Source organism: Mangifera indica, chromosome 5, assembly GCF_011075055.1.
Source record: "Mangifera indica cultivar Alphonso chromosome 5, CATAS_Mindica_2.1, whole genome shotgun sequence".
NCBI classification, from domain to species: Eukaryota; Viridiplantae; Streptophyta; class Magnoliopsida; order Sapindales; family Anacardiaceae; genus Mangifera; species Mangifera indica.
The window spans coordinates 13158949-13174616 of NC_058141.1; the positions used below are offsets into that span (position 1 = coordinate 13158949).

The 15668-nt window shown below is 33.3% G+C and overlaps 2 protein-coding genes across 2 annotated transcripts; one reads left to right on the plus strand and one right to left on the minus strand.

The window, feature by feature from the left end:
- The first annotated feature begins 950 nt into the window (after positions 1–950).
- On the plus strand, positions 951–4676 carry LOC123217173 (zinc finger CCCH domain-containing protein 30-like). The gene is made up of 2 exons (XM_044637985.1): positions 951–1313; positions 1962–4676. The coding sequence occupies exon 2, from the start codon at positions 2015–2017 to the stop codon at positions 4121–4123; it is 2109 nt and encodes a 702-aa protein (XP_044493920.1). The 5' UTR covers positions 951–1313; positions 1962–2014; the 3' UTR covers positions 4124–4676.
- A 1905-nt stretch (positions 4677–6581) lies between these two features.
- LOC123217653 (protein DETOXIFICATION 43-like) lies at positions 6582–9321 on the minus strand. The gene is made up of 11 exons (XM_044638743.1): positions 9176–9321; positions 8972–9093; positions 8405–8877; positions 8083–8315; positions 7898–7998; positions 7638–7801; positions 7468–7539; positions 7265–7381; positions 7046–7141; positions 6836–6957; positions 6582–6754 (listed from the first exon to the last, which is right to left on the minus strand). Exons 1-11 carry the CDS (start codon positions 9250–9252, stop codon positions 6700–6702), a joined length of 1632 nt encoding a protein of 543 aa, XP_044494678.1. The 5' UTR covers positions 9253–9321; the 3' UTR covers positions 6582–6699.
- Between the last annotated feature and the right edge of the window lie 6347 nt (positions 9322–15668).

Genomic DNA, 15668 nt, shown 5'->3' on the forward strand with positions numbered 1-15668 from the left:
TTAGTTTAAAGTTGGAAGTCACTATCCAATTATTACTAATTAAAGAAAGAAAACATTATAATAAAAGAAATTCCATGAATATTGAGCCACTTACTTGGAACTAGGGTTGGATTCACACTAAATCGAATTTAAATATAGTAAAACTCATTTTCAGAAGGGCTTAACTTAACTCCTATTCGACTTGCTTCATAGATCAAAAGTTCGTGTTTAGCTCAGGTTTGAATTTGATTCACTTGTGACTTATATAGTGTAGTTTAAATTTTTTTTAAAATATATTTTAGCTTAATTTGTGTATATTAAACTTGGGTTTCAGACTCATGATCGGTTTTTAAATATATTTTAGTTTGGATTCATATTCGAGTTCGTATATGTCAAATTTGGATTTGGATTAGTTTGAAGAAAACTGATATCAAACTCAAATAAACTCACTTTAAATCCAATCCTACTTGTAACACTTGCGTGTAGAGCATGGATATTATTAGGTGGGACAAGAATATCAAAAAAAAGTATGAAATTTGGTGGTAATTGATACAATTTAACTCCCTTGATATAAGAAAATAACACTTTGCCTAAATTATTATGATTCTTTAAAGTGAAAAATTGTCTCCTTAACACAATTCCATGTTTCATTATTGTTGCTTTGTTTGCCAACATTTTATTTTAAAGTCATTTACAATCAAATAGTTATAATAATAATTCTACATCACAGCCGTTCAAACTAATTTATCATATTCTTTTAATTTATATTTGTCAATATTTATTTTATTAAATTATTTTTTTTGGCTCTAAATTCAACCTGTTCTATTGGCGGACTCAAAATCCTCAATTCCAATGCATTTTTCTACACCCCACATCACGTCCACTATCTTTCAAACCTCCATTTAAATTTAAATCTCATTTCAGCTTCATTTAACGTGAATTCCAATACAATTTCATTTCTTCTCCTTCTCCTCCGTTTTTAGTTTCTTTATTTTAAATTTAACTCTATCCATCCCCGTAAAAATCTTCAACAACAATTTCTGTCTCTCTACTTCATTTCTTCCTTTCCAAACAACCTCTTTCTTTAATCTTAGTTTAGTTCACTTTCAGTTTAGTTTTTTGTTTCCTCGTTAGCATCGAACTTGAAGAAGATGTTTACAAGTTGTGCTATAAAACAACTCGTTATCTGTTATCTCTCTAACTTGTCTTCTTCTATTACTTAACTCGAGCCTGCTTCCGCCATTAATCTTTACTCTGCTGATTCATGAGACTTCTCTCTCTAGTTAGATCTGTTGGCATTTATTTGACTTTACTCCTGCTTCAAATTTTGTATAGTGAGTTTTATTTTTCGTTTTTTAATTCGTATTGTTGTTTGGTTACTGAGAAAATGGAATACCCTGAAATAAGTTTTAATTTTTTTAACGTTAGTCGGAAAAAGTTTTTATTTTTAGAATAAGAATAGGTGCTTTCGTCAAAATAAGAAAATAGTAATAAAAATGAATTGTATTCTAGATTATTTAAGATTCTCATCTGAGATGTTTGTGTAGATTGTTCTAGAATTTGAGCAGCAGATCTACCTTTACTTAAGAAAATCTTGTTGTTGATGAGTATGATTTGCTTTTGATTTTGTGTAATATTTTGGCTCCTGCATCTTGTTAAAGTTTTTTGTTGATCTATTTGTACATGATCCATTGCAAGATTAATATTTTTCTTGTCTAAAGTGAGTATTCTATCAATTGCTTGTAATGAGTGAGTCGCTCTTATTCTATCTCAAAATATATACAAATAAATTTGTTTAACCAAGTTTCAATATGGGATTTTTATGATATTTTCATCTAATTTTTTTTTCTTTATTACCATCATTTTGGTTTAATCTATGGTATTATCATCAGTTTTTTGAACGTGTTTTATGAATTTCTGGGAATCTAGAATTATTATTCAATCTATTCTGTTTATATTAATTTTTGTTCTTGATTCTCCAGTTAATTGAAGCATGTGCGGTGGTCCAGGGTGATCAAAATCTAGCACCTAAGATATGAATAACCTTAGTGTTGAGACTGAAGATTCTTTTTCCAGTTTACTTGAACTTGCTTCTAACAATGATCTTGAAGGTTTTAAGCGAGTATTAGAGCGGGATCCTTCTTGTATTGATGAGGTTGGGCTATGGTATGGCCGCCAAAAAGGTTCAAAACAGATAGTTCGTGAGCCTAAAACTCCGTTAATGGTTGCTGCTACCTATGGTAGTGTAGAAGTTCTTAAGCTTATACTAATGTATTCTATGGCTGATGTCAATCTCACATGCGGCACGGACAAAAGCACTGCCCTTCATTGTGCTGCTTCTGGAGGTTCACCTAATATGGTTGATGTTGTTAGACTGCTCTTAGCTGCTGGTGCTGATCCATATTGTGTTGATGCCAGTGGTCGACGTCCGGTTGATGTTATTGCTGTTCCACCAAAGCTGGAGAGCCTGAGAGTCACAGTTGAAGAACTTATTGGAAGTAGCAGTGCTTCTGGTGTTAGCAGTGATGTTGAGCGTGATTTTATTGTATCCATTAGTTCTAATTCTAGCTCCCCAACTCTCTCTGCATCAGGAAAGGGTTCACCACCATCTCCTACTGAGTTAGCATCTTCTCCAATGGCCTCAAAGTTTAATAATGTGTCTGTCAGTGCTGTGGCTGGAAAGAAAGAATACCCAATTGATCTATCTCTCCCTGACATTAAAAACAGCATATATGCATCTGATGAGTTTCGGATGTTCTCCTTCAAGATCCGTACTTGTTCCCGAGCATATTCCCATGATTGGACAGAGTGCCCTTTTGTCCACCCAGGGGAGAATGCTCGGCGAAGAGATCCTCGTAAGTTTCACTACAGCTGTGTGCCTTGCCCTGATTTTCGTAAAGGTTCTTGTAGGCGTGGTGATATGTGTGAGTATGCTCATGGGGTTTTTGAGTGCTGGCTACACCCAGCTCAATACAGAACTCGGCTCTGCAAAGATGGCATGAGTTGCAACAGGCGGGTTTGCTTTTTTGCCCACACAGCTGAAGAACTTCGCCCTTTGTATGTCTCTTCTGGATCCGTGGTTCCTTCACCACGCACATCTTTAAGCAGTCCTGGTGTCATGGATATGGCTGCCACATTGAGCTTTTTCCCTGCATCTCCCTCATCAATCTCTACCATGTCACCTAATCCCTTTACCCAACCCATGTCTCCTTCAGGGAATGGCAATATCCACTCATCCATGGTGTGGCCGCAACCAAATGTGCCTACACTTGATCTCTCCGGGAGCAACATACAATCAAGTCGCTTGAGGTCTTCCCTTAGTGCCAGAGATATCGCTGCTGATGATTTTAGCATGTTGTCAGAGCTTGATGCCAAACAACAGATTTTAAATGATCCAACTTGTTTTTCACAACCACGAAACAGTTCTGTGTCATTGAGTTGCACTGTTCAGACTAAAACACTGAATCCCTTGAATCTTGAGGAGCTTTTCTCAGTTGAGGTATCTTCCTCTGCTCGGTATTCTGATCAGGCTGTTTTATCTCCTAGCCACAAGTCAGCTGTTAATCAACTCCAACAGCAAAGCGTGCTTTCTCCTATTAATAAAAATGCTTTCTCTCCAAAAACTATAGAGCATCCGTTAAGGCAGGCTTCATTTGGAATTAGATCTCCTGGTAGAATGTCACCAAGAAGCGTGGAGCCATTTTCTCCAATGGGTTCTCGGCTAGCTAAATTGTCACAGCTTGAGAAGCAGCAACCTCTACAAAGCCTTAGCTCAAGGGACCTAGGATCTAACAATCCCATCCCCAGTGTTGGTTCTCCTGTAAATGCAAATTCTTGGTCTAAATGGGGATCTCCAACTGGAAAAGTAGACTGGTCTGTTAATGGGAATGAACTGGAACTTTTGCGAAGATCATCCTCATTTGACCTTCGGAAAAACAATGGTGAGAAACCTGATTTAACTTGGGTTCAGTCTCTAGTCAAGGAATCACCACCTGAGCTGATTAAAGAGAAACCAATGGTTCCGGCCTCTGACACTGCATCTTTTGGTGAGGGTTTGAATTCTAACTCTCCTACTGAATCGATTGATCATTCGGTTATCGGGGCATGGCTTGAGCAAATGCAACTTGATCAGCTTGTAGTCTAGTGAATTAATTCATCTTAATTACTCAAATTGATGATAGGTAAAGCACATTTTCACAAGGTACATATTATTTTGCTGGGTATTTTTGGTAGTTAGACATGGTTGAAGCTCTGGGAAGACACAACAGTAGTAAGTTGGCTCAAAATGGTGATGTTCAACAGTTCAAGTGTTGAACGGAATGATTGAAAGGTTAAGGCAAATTATTCAATTTTTTATTTCTACCATTTTATTGTTTACAACAGAAATTAAGGAAGTAAGAAGAAGTCTCTTTCTTCTGATATATCTGCTCTAAGGATTATTCTTACTACTAAATTTTCTCTTCAAAGTGAAAGCTGCTGATAGAAGACCTTTGTTGTATGTTTGAAAGCTTCATTTTTTCAGTTCCTAAAATACTTTCCTTGGGTAGTTGATTGACTAAAGAAATGTGAGGGGGAGGAAGAGAAGCGAACGGTAATACTTTTTGAGGGTTGCAATGTAATTTGGATGCCAATATGTTTACCTTATTAATGTTAAACTAAATTCAAAGCCATTATTAATATTTGAATATCTTGATTTATTTTTCTTTCTTTCCCATGTCAAATCATATTGCCCTACTTCTATCTTTTCCTTGCATCGACTTTGCTCTTTATAAAGGATTTTGTCTTTTATAATAAGTACACTCATTCATTCATATATGTTTGTATGTATGTACATTACCATAATCTTTATTGGTGGGGAAAAGGATTATTTTTCATCCAAATTTTAGGGCATTCTTAAATCTACACATATGAGAGATGAAAAACTCTTATTTTCATTTATAATCAAAGTTCTGTTAATTTTGTCTATTAAAGAGGGGGATAAAATAATTATTTTATTGTTAAAATTAAAAATTATAAAGTTTATTATTTTTCACTTTTTTTAGGTTTTAGAAACTAACATTTCATCTTTATTAAAAGTTTTTAAATTTTGAAAAGTAACATTTTTACCTCCAAACCTAGGGTTTTTATATTTTTCAAAACGTAATTATCTCCTATAACTTTCAAAAATATCTATTTCATCCCCATTTTTCAATTTCATCTTTTGACGTTATCTCCTGCCTCCTCCTTCTGGTGCGATGAAGAGACGAAGATCTCTTCGTTGCACCACTGTGCGACGAAGAGGTCGTCGCTCCACCCAGACGACGAAGGATGACACTTCGTCGTCCTTCGTTGCTCATCGCGTTGTCCAAACAAGACGACGAAGTCGTCCTTTGTTTATTCTTCCAGATCTGGATGATGTTTCGTCGTTCAGATTTGGGTGACGAAGGGTTTCCTTCGTTGTCCTTTGTAGTCGGAGATGGAAGATCAATGAAATACGTCAGTCGTCGGTGGTGGCCGGAGAAGAAAGTAAACTCTAGGGGTGAAATCTAAACTTTTCAAACTTTGAAGATGGGTTGAGGTGTTAGTTTTTAAAACTTGGAGGGGGAAAATGGTGAATTTTAAAGTTTTAAGGTTTATAATTAAAATTATGATTTTATTATTTTCTAACTAAAAATTTGGATGACAGTTTGATCATAGATGAAAATAAGAGTTTCTTATCTCTCATTAGTATAGGTTTGAGAATGACCTAAAATTTAGACAGAGAATAGTCATTTTCCCTAATTGGTGAGATACAAAGGAATGGGAATCCGTGACATCTAATGTCTCCACTTGGGGAATGGGTGGGCATTTATGGATTTTTCATTTAATGCCTATAGACCCCACTAGGGGAATGGGGATATTTGTGGGTTCTTTATAATCTTTAAAAAGAAGATGACCACCCGTGGAATAAAATAGATTGTGGCTATATTTTTCTCGAATGGATTGAATTTATGAGATCTAACTTTTAAAAGGTGGTGGTGGCCCTTTACTTTGAGATTGAGGAAGAGGGTATTTTCAATTTTGTACCTTCTCCGTTGATTTGATGCAGGCCATAAAGTAGAAGTGGGTGGGTAAGCCTCTTTAATGGAGTAAAATAAGAAATGGGTAATATTTTTTACCTTTAACTTTGATAGTGATTTTAAGTCCTTGTCATGGTGGGTCATGTTCATGTTGCAGATTTCTTGGGCTTTGCAACATTTTATGGTGGGTTGATGAGTGGGTTGCTTACTTTCTAAGCATAATGTTCTTGGTTTTAAGCATCATTTGGATATTTTTTCTTTCCAATTAATACCTATTGCTTGCTTGGGCACCATTCCTCTCAAGATGGCTGCTCTAATATATTTCTCCCATTTTATGATACTTGAACTTGATTAGTATAGTCCCTTGATGTAATTTTATTTATCTTATTTATTTTATCACTAAAATTGATGTGACAACTATAGCAAATCAAGAGATTTTAATTTATTAATTAACCATAAATCTGGTAATCAAATTTATAAAATTGTGATTCTTATTTATAAAAGCTATATGGTGATGGTACAATAACACTCAAGCAGAAGAATTATATATAAATATATCTGGGAAATGATTAAAAAAAAAGAAAATAAAAAAAAACTAATAAAAATAATTATGTAATTGACAAACACTAGACCACATATGGTTAAGTAAATTTAAGTCCTGAATCCTGAAGCTATATGTAGCTTATGGCAACAATCGGCCTTTGAGAAATCCCCAAGGTCCAGTTCCAGTTCCCATCCTGCATGCAAAAATTGAGGTAATTTTTTTTAAGTGTTTCCAAAAAACATTTTTATGCGTAAAGTTAGTTGATTTTTGTTACCTCCATACACCAGCAAATGTGCGGAGACCCATGTAAATTGTTAAAGCAATCCAGATTCCAACAAAACCATTGCTTTTTGAGAGAACAAATAAGCTTGCTATGCTTGCAATGGCTACTAAAACCTGAACAAATTTACAAGAATTTTGACATTTATCACAAGAGAATTCGGAAAAGTGATTTCAACATGTAAAAGCCTGTCAGTATACTAACCATGGAGTATGCCGAATATGCAAAATCAGAAGCTCCAAAATTCACACCATCAAAGACAAAAGCTAGAGAATTGATGGGTTGAGTTGCTGCAACAAACTAAAAGAAAAGAGAGATTTAGTTTCAAGTTATTTTTTGTTTTTAAAATGTGAAAATTAATGTTAAGAACCTCAGAATATTCAAGATTTTTCGTCAAGTAAAAAACTGGTATATATGAATTACCGGTATGCCGATGTTTATAAGGTGGATAACATGAACATCTTTTGAAAAGATTCCAGAGCCAAAGTAGAGACCAAGTCCTACAAAGACAGCAAGCCCCATTCCAAGAACAAAACCCATCTGCAAAACAAGCAGTATGATAAGTTTATAATCTTGTTTTCAACATTCCTGAAACACTAGAAAATCTTCAAGTAATAATGGCTTACCTGCAGTACTCTATTTGCTGCAGCAGTTGCCTTCTGATAGTCCTTCTCAGCAAATGAACAAGCTAGAATGGCCTGAAACAATGGAGGTAACATGTGACTGATAAGTCCGTATTTCAGAATGCTACTCATTATTAACATAATCATGAAGAAAAATTTAAATTGTTCAAAACCTGTCCCGCAACAGCCAATCCATCAGCCAGAAGTGATGATGTGAGCCAGACCTGTAAGCAAATTTGGAATGCAGCCATAGGTGTCGAACCAAGGCGTGCAGCCATTGAAGCTGCCAGTGTGACACATATTGTCGCAGCTATAACTCTGGCTAACAAATAAAAACCTGTGCCCAAGTACAAAAATCAGGAATTAAACTAATAAATCATGCATGAATGTTATACTCAATAGTTTCAAAAAATAATGGAGTTAAGCTTCTTACCATTTTTAAGAAACCGACTAAATTGTAAATCGTTAACACTTGGAGGCAAGAGATGAACTTGTTTCATCAACTTCACCAGGAGGATGAATGAAATCAAGTACCTGGAGGATCATCAAATAATTTTCAGTACACTTGGAGCATATTAAGACTTTCATTTAACGGACGCATGAAATGGCAGAACTTACTGTGAAAGAACATGTGCAATTGCGGCTCCACTAACACCTAGATGGCACACGAAGATAAATATTGGGTCCAAAACGATATTTGTTAAATCTCCTGCAACTGTAGCATATAAGGGAGTTTTTGTATCCTTCAATCCTCGAAAAACCCCTTGCATTGCCAGAGAAAGAAGCACTGCAGGAGCACCCAGTGATCTTAAAGTCAAGTACTTTTGAGCTGGGGACATCATGGGAGAATCCTGATAAACAGCAAAGAAAAAAATGTCCATATTCAACACTTGGTAAACAAGAAAATAAAAAACAAAACCTGAAATAATGAAGAACTTACTGACTTCACGCCCATAATATGCAAGAGAGGTTTGACTCCCAATACAAGAAAAATAGCCTGAACAAGACCAAGAAAGCCGCCTATAATTAGTGCTGTTGATGCTGAAGGGATATGTCGCTTTCCCTTATTCAACTTTTCGCTATCCTTTAGAGAGGGAGACTTGCACGTAGTTGCAGAAGAATTCTTATCTGATGAAGATTCACCTTTTGTTTCAGTAGTAGTGTTTGTTGAGACTCCTTTTTCCAAGTTCTCAAGCACGGATTCTTCTGGCTTCAACTCCTTCATTTCACTATCTTTAGCGGAACACTTCTGCGAGTTCTCAGCTTTTGGCTCTTCACCATTGGTGATTCTTTCAATGGTTTCCTCTTCTGCGACAAAAGAAGTTGTGATACTAACTAGTGGAAATATGGTAATCCTTGAAGCTTGATTGAAAATGGCGATTGAAACTCCCACAGCTGCAAGCTCCACCGGCCCTATTGACCCACATAACGTAGATTAATTTACTAAAACACTGAGAGATGTTCGTAAATGTGCTAAAATCAAGAGGATAAAGACAATAAATCAGACCTAAACGACCAATAAATGCTGTGTCAATCAGCGAAGCGATGGGATCAGCGGCTAAAGCTAGAGCTGCAGGAAGTGCAATCCGAATAATCTCCAAACCAAGTGAATCCATCTTGAACACAAAGCTGAATTTTACATAAAATGGTCACATTAGCCGCATGTAAATAAATACAGCAAACAAACCAAAAAAGCCCATAGAATTATTACCTCACATCTTTGAAGAAAACAAAAACTGGGATTCTCCATTTGCTTTGATGCGAATGCAGATCAGTAGTTTCGGCCATATGATACTTGATGCAGTGCAATATAAGTTCAAGTTTGAATAAGTTTTGAGATCTTACAAGCACGCAAAGCTCCACAGCTGCGAGTGATTGTCGAAGGCTGCCTGTGCAAGAAATTTATAAACCTGAAACAACCAACAGAACATGCAATGGCTTAGAGTTTAAAATTAATTACGAAGGAATAGTTGAAGCCTCCCTCAGTTATAGATATTAATCAACAATCGGTCAACCAGGTGTCCCTAATTAACTTTTATAATTTATATTTCGCCAGCCGGTCATGCTTTTAGCCTAACATTTTCTTGGATTTGCCCACATGACAAAATATTTGCTGATATTTTTTTTAGGCTAAATGAATATTTCCCAATTGAATTTTGATAACACAAAAATTGCCCACCCTTTATATTTGAAACGTCCAATTTTTCGCCGGTTCGTTAGTGAATTAAGTGTGTCTTTCCTAAAAATGATTATTTCGTCAAAATTTCTTCTTAGCATTTAATATAAATATCAAATTATTAATATATTTTTAATAATTTAAACATATAATATAAATATTAAATTATCAATATATTTTTAATAATTTTAATTTTATTATTTACATCTTCAAAAATATCAAAATATAAACAAATGTAAAAATTTACCAATTACACTTTTAAAATCCAAAATTTTTTTAATCATTGATCAAAAAATAGTCGAATTAACTATGATAAAAAGAGGTTATTGTCGATAGAGATAAAAAAAATATAATTAAAATGAGAAAAGAAAGATGTGACACACATGATCACTAGTGACAATACAACTTAGACAATTGAGACATGACAAGAAAATAGAGAGAAAATATAGTCACTAGTAATAATAAGAGAGATGTCAACATTGTTAGAAGTCAAATTTAACTTTTGAAAATTTGATTGAGGTTAAATTGAGAAAAGAAGGGATGGATGACGGTGACAAGAAGGGATGAAAAAAAGGAAAAAAAAAAAATAAAAACAGTAAAAAAAAAGAAAAATAGAAAAAAGAAATGATGAAAAGAGAAAATTAAAAAAATAAAGGAGAAATAGAAAGTTTTATGTAAAATGGCTTCCGCATTTTTTTATTAAACAAAATTCATCAAAACAAGAAAGTGGGTGATAAATAGAGAATTAAACTTTTTAAACTTAGATGTGGGGAAACTGTCATTTCATTGTAGATAGGGTGGGAAATAGGCATTTGACCATATTTTAAAACGAATGTACATGGAAAGCACAATAAAAATTAATTTTGACCCTTCCATTACATAAAGTTAAGTCGCAACACAAGTAACGAGGAAATTAGGATATATAATTAACAAAATTAAGAGCATTGTCAAGTCAAAAGTGAATCTGGAAATGTGTGATTCATGCTAATATTTATATTAGTAATCAATTAACGTAGACCTCCCTCAGTTAATCGTACCCCTAATAAAATCATCACTCAAAACGCGTCTCCAATTCAGGAACGAACATACAAAATTATATAGAAACTTTAAATCCCTTTAATAAGAAGCTGAGACAAGATTCGTTCGTTCATCTTTTCAACTTCTTCCCCAGTTGTCTCTCCACTATAAGCTTAATTTTAAACCCTTGTCTGTCCTTGTGAATACGGTTCAGATATTAAATTCGCTACCTTTTGAATTCAAGTCAATGAAACACCACATTTGACTTACTTTTACACTTAATTCATAAGAAAAACTTTTTGTAACTTGGACGTGGGCATCAACAGTCATATGTTCACACTGGCGAAACAGCATGGAAAATAACTAAACAAGCGAAAAGACTAAGAGAGGTTTGTAGACTTAATTAGGCTGATTATATCAAGTGTTTGGTAACACATCATAATAGTAATAAAATGACAAATTATTATCACTTTTAAAGCGAGACAATCCAAGCCAATACAAAAGGTTATACATATTCTATAATATCCATGTATACTTTAACCAATGTTTTCAAACATTGGCTTTAACTTTAAGTGATAATTAAGTTGCAATTAAACTTTCTATAAATTTACAAAACTCTTTCTATTGATTCCTTTTCTATCAAAATATTTATCAGGGGAAAAAAAAAAACCAGACATACTTTTTATCCGCACACATTTTATTTGAAAATCAAGAGGAATCTCATGTATTATATACACATCTACGTAATATCACGTAAAGTTCCATAAATCTCTTAATTGATTAATTATGCGAGCGGAAGAACGAGTGTATAAAATTTCTACATGCATGCATTTGTTTAGATGCATGGCTGCTTGGCAAGACATGCACAGACAAGTACAGTATATATTTCACTCCTCTGAATGCATGATGATCTACTCTTCTTGGTATTCAATTATTTATTGTTCACATAAGTGAAAAGAAATGGCTCATGGGTTCATGATCGATGTTGAGAGATGACATCAGATATAAAAAAGACAAGAGAAAAGATGCAAAGAAAGTGAGAGAAAACAGTGGAAATCTAGATATAAAAAGGCGGTGAAAGGTTTGCCTTACCTTAGTTGAGTGAGCAGTGTTGGTTCTCAATCTCTTTCACAGGATGAAAACAAAGCTTTTCCCACCAATCTCAATTCCTTTTTCTTGCGTACCGAACACTACCTAAACATCCCTTTAAATACCCTTCCTTCCTTCCATGTTCTCCAGGAACATACTGTAAAACAAACAAACAAACAAATAATGGAGTTACTCTTGCTAGTTAATCATTTATTCTTTTTCACTTGACTTACTATTTATAAAAATCTAGCTTCCCAATGTCAAGGTGACACGAACATTTCAATATTGCCATTGATAGTTTTAGAAGTTATGGAATCGCACGTCATTTGTAATTTTCAAAGGGGGTTGAAATTCTTCCAACACCCATAATAAGTCATAAGATTTTCTACTTTGTGGTACAAAGTTAAGTGCCTCGAGTTGGTGGCATTAGACAGCTTCTTTTACTATTGTGGGCTACGTAGGATTCCCATTATAGCTTGCTTTCCCAACTTATTATTCAGTTCACACATTACCTAATTTTTGTGTTATGAGTTCTCCAAATTACACAATTATTCAACTTCGGTTTTCTCAAGCAAACTTGGCAATCCTATCACAAATTTTATGAATAAATGTTCAATAGATCGATAGTTAAGCATGTACAGATGCAATCCTGAAACGTTGAGTTTAATTGGAGGGGGGAAATGAAAGAGAGATGAATTATGCATATTGAAGAACACAATGTGGTACGTTTCTTAATTTCAACCAAGCATTAATTAATTAAGAGAAAACAGAAAAAAACTAACCTTTATTGTGGTACTACGGCAAGCAAATTAAAAGAGGAGGCCCTCAATCGCCTTTGTAGAAGATGATGATAAGATAATTTATTAGTGAGCTTGCTTTGTGTTTGGGAGATTTATATACCTTTTATGCTTAATTTCTGTCTACTTTAATTAATTAAATTAACTATAACAGAAAGGATTAAAGACCAATACTAATTTAAGTTGTTAAATCAAAAAACTAGACTTGGAATTCCACTTTCGTGTGGAAGCCACGGTATTTCCATGACAAATTCTATTAAACTAATCGATAGAATCCACTTTCGTGTGGAAGCCACGATGCCGCCATGCTTTGATTATTAGTCAAAAGGAAGAGCATTACACTTTAAGTTCTTTCTCATGCACTGTTTTTATCTTTTCAAAACAAATTGCGATTGTGCTATTTACTTTTTATGATTAATTGAATATCTTAATTTTAGTGATTTCTTAATCTTTCAACATATGGAATTATATTATGCCGAAAAAGACTTCCAACTAGAGACTGACTTTTTTTATTCATAATAGGTAACCGTCTATATTTGTTGAACAGATAAACTCAATTTAAGTAATCAAACCCACAATCATTACACTAGGTAAGTTAAAGTTTTATAAGATAAAAACTTGAACTTAAGTCTTCATCTTGAAAATTCTAATATTCTATCAGTTTTACTAACTTTTGGGGTCAACTAAGGACTGACTTTCATCATCGCCTTTAATGGAAAGGAAGAACCAATGCCAGGAAAATGTTGTCATGTTAGTAATTAATATGCATATCAATCAATTAGTGCATGCTTAGTTAATTGCCTGTAATGTCTAACAGCTAGCTAGACTTAATTAATGGGATTTGATTAAATCAGTCACTTTTTAAGGCATGAATACAGAAATTACCAACAATCATAAGGTTATTCCTATATGACCATCAAATTTAGATTTGGCTAGACTATCTTTATATATAAACTTACAATAAAACTAAGTATATACACTTTTAAGTACATAACTGATATATCATCATAGAATTAAGTAATTTTAAATTAAGAATAAAATAACACTCAATCATATGTTGATATATCAATTATACAAAAGTGTGTACATATAATATTACCCATAAACTTAATTTTCAAAAACTCTCTTGAATCTCTTCTATTTTCAAATATCCATCTCAACTTCTTTGAGTATGCTTTTAGCCAGAATCTAGTCACATCTTGTAAATTAACCTTACAATTTGAAAATAAATGGAAACAAAAAAAGATTTTTTGTGGTTGTATCTACAATACAATATACAAATTTTCTAATACATGTTTGTGTTAAATGTTGTTTTTTTAGGGTTTGAAGGTTTTAAAAAAAGTTATGATTTTAGGTTTCTATGTTGAATTTGATTTTTTTTCACTATAAGGAAACGTGCATTTTTCATGTAGGTAAACATATAGTTGTTGAAAATTCTGATATAATTATTTATTATATTTAGTATCTATCATAAAGTAGTTGCATGTTTGTCACAAAAAGATTTTAAAGGAAAGATATAGAAACTAATTTCGAATAATTATTAAAAATTATGTTCATCAACTAACATTTTTGTTACTAATTATAATTTAATTTGAACAACTGTTTATACTAATTATAATTAAAATAATTGTAATTTAATCGTGGGATAAGATCTTCTAATAGGTTTTTGAAGAAAGTTCAAGATTAACTGTTGAAGGGATCTCAATTCATTTGTTAAGTGGAGTTTGAATAAACCAAGTAGGACGATTAGATCCAAACACAACAACCAAATAATTAAAAGTTTGGGTTTTAATTTTTAAACAGAGAGTGTTTGCTTCATATGTTTAATTTTGCATTTATAATTGAAAATTAACTATTTGTTTTAGTGATTTGAGATTTGAGCTGAAGTTGGTCCAAGGATTTATGTTAAACCTTAGTTGAGCCATGCAACAAATTGTGGTGGTATTTATTTGCTTTTATATTTCTTTGTCACGAGTGTTCATTTATAGAAAATGGGAGCGATGTATTACTATTCCTTGATCAAGCAAATTAATCAAACGACACATGCATCTTTTCCAAAGATTATGAGCTTATGGTATATAGCCATTCACAATCTAATAATTCTTGCTTTCTCGTGAAGATGTGGACACAACTTCTATAATTCTTGCTTTCTTGTGAAGATGTGGACAAAACGTCTATAATTCCTTCAAAGTGCTTTAAGTTTAATTTATTCATATATGAATGAGCATTGCAAAAGGAGCTCTAGATATCTCCCCACCTTTTGAATAACTGATGGGCGCTAGTTTTCTTAATTATATATTAAATTAATGGTCGCCACTAGATTCTTATACATAATATGGGCGAAAGAAAATTGAAGGAAATAATCAAGGTGATCATCATTGATTGATGAACAACCCACTTAAAATTATTAAGAAGTTGAGAATTAATATATACAGGAGAAGTTGAGGATTTTAACTTTAACCAGCATTAATTAGTGGGAAACACTATATCCAAATTATTGGATCAAACTTCTGTTGGGTTTTGGTTTTGGTTTGTAGGGCTGAGTTGTTTTTCTATTCATACATGAATAATATTCTTATTAAACATCACTAATGCCTTGTGCATTCAGCTGTAAAATTATGCAAATAGAATTTTATAAAAGATCATGGCAGTGCTACGTTCTTTATGAAGCATGATCGTGAATCCATTGGCAGTGATGTATGTATGTCTGTTTTTTCATCTTTATTTACTGGGGTGGGTACGAATCGAATCGAGCCGGAATACTCTTTAGGTAGAGTTCGGCTCGAATAAAAAATAATTCGATTTAAATTTGGTTTGAATTCGTTAAGCTAATATTAATGATGGTTCAAGTTCGGTTTGAATAAAAATTATTCGGTTCGAGTTTGACTCAAATTTATGATTCAGATATGTGACTCAAATTCGTAATTTGAATTCGTGACTCATTAATAACATGATATTATGTAACATAATTCGAATCAAGCTATAAGCCAAGTTCGAATCAAATTGAGCCATCTATCCAGCTTGTGAGTCAAACCGAACCGAACTCTCAATAACTCTGGTTCAACTTAGTTTTAAAATGAGTCAAACCTCTTAACTCAAATTTAGTTCATATTTAAAGTAAACAA

Coding starts and splice junctions, on each gene's coding strand:
- LOC123217173 (XM_044637985.1), top strand. CDS start 2,015: ATGAATAACCTTAGTGTTGAGACTGAAGATTCTTTTTCCAGTTTACTT.
- LOC123217653 (XM_044638743.1), bottom strand. CDS start 9,252: ATGGCCGAAACTACTGATCTGCATTCGCATCAAAGCAAATGGAGAATC. Junction 8,316..8,404: donor ATATTATGGGCGTGAAGTCA/GTAAGTTCTTCA, acceptor GCTGTTTATCAG/GATTCTCCCATGATGTCCCC. Junction 7,142..7,264: donor TTATAAACATCGGCATACCG/GTAATTCATATA, acceptor CTTTTCTTTTAG/TTTGTTGCAGCAACTCAACC.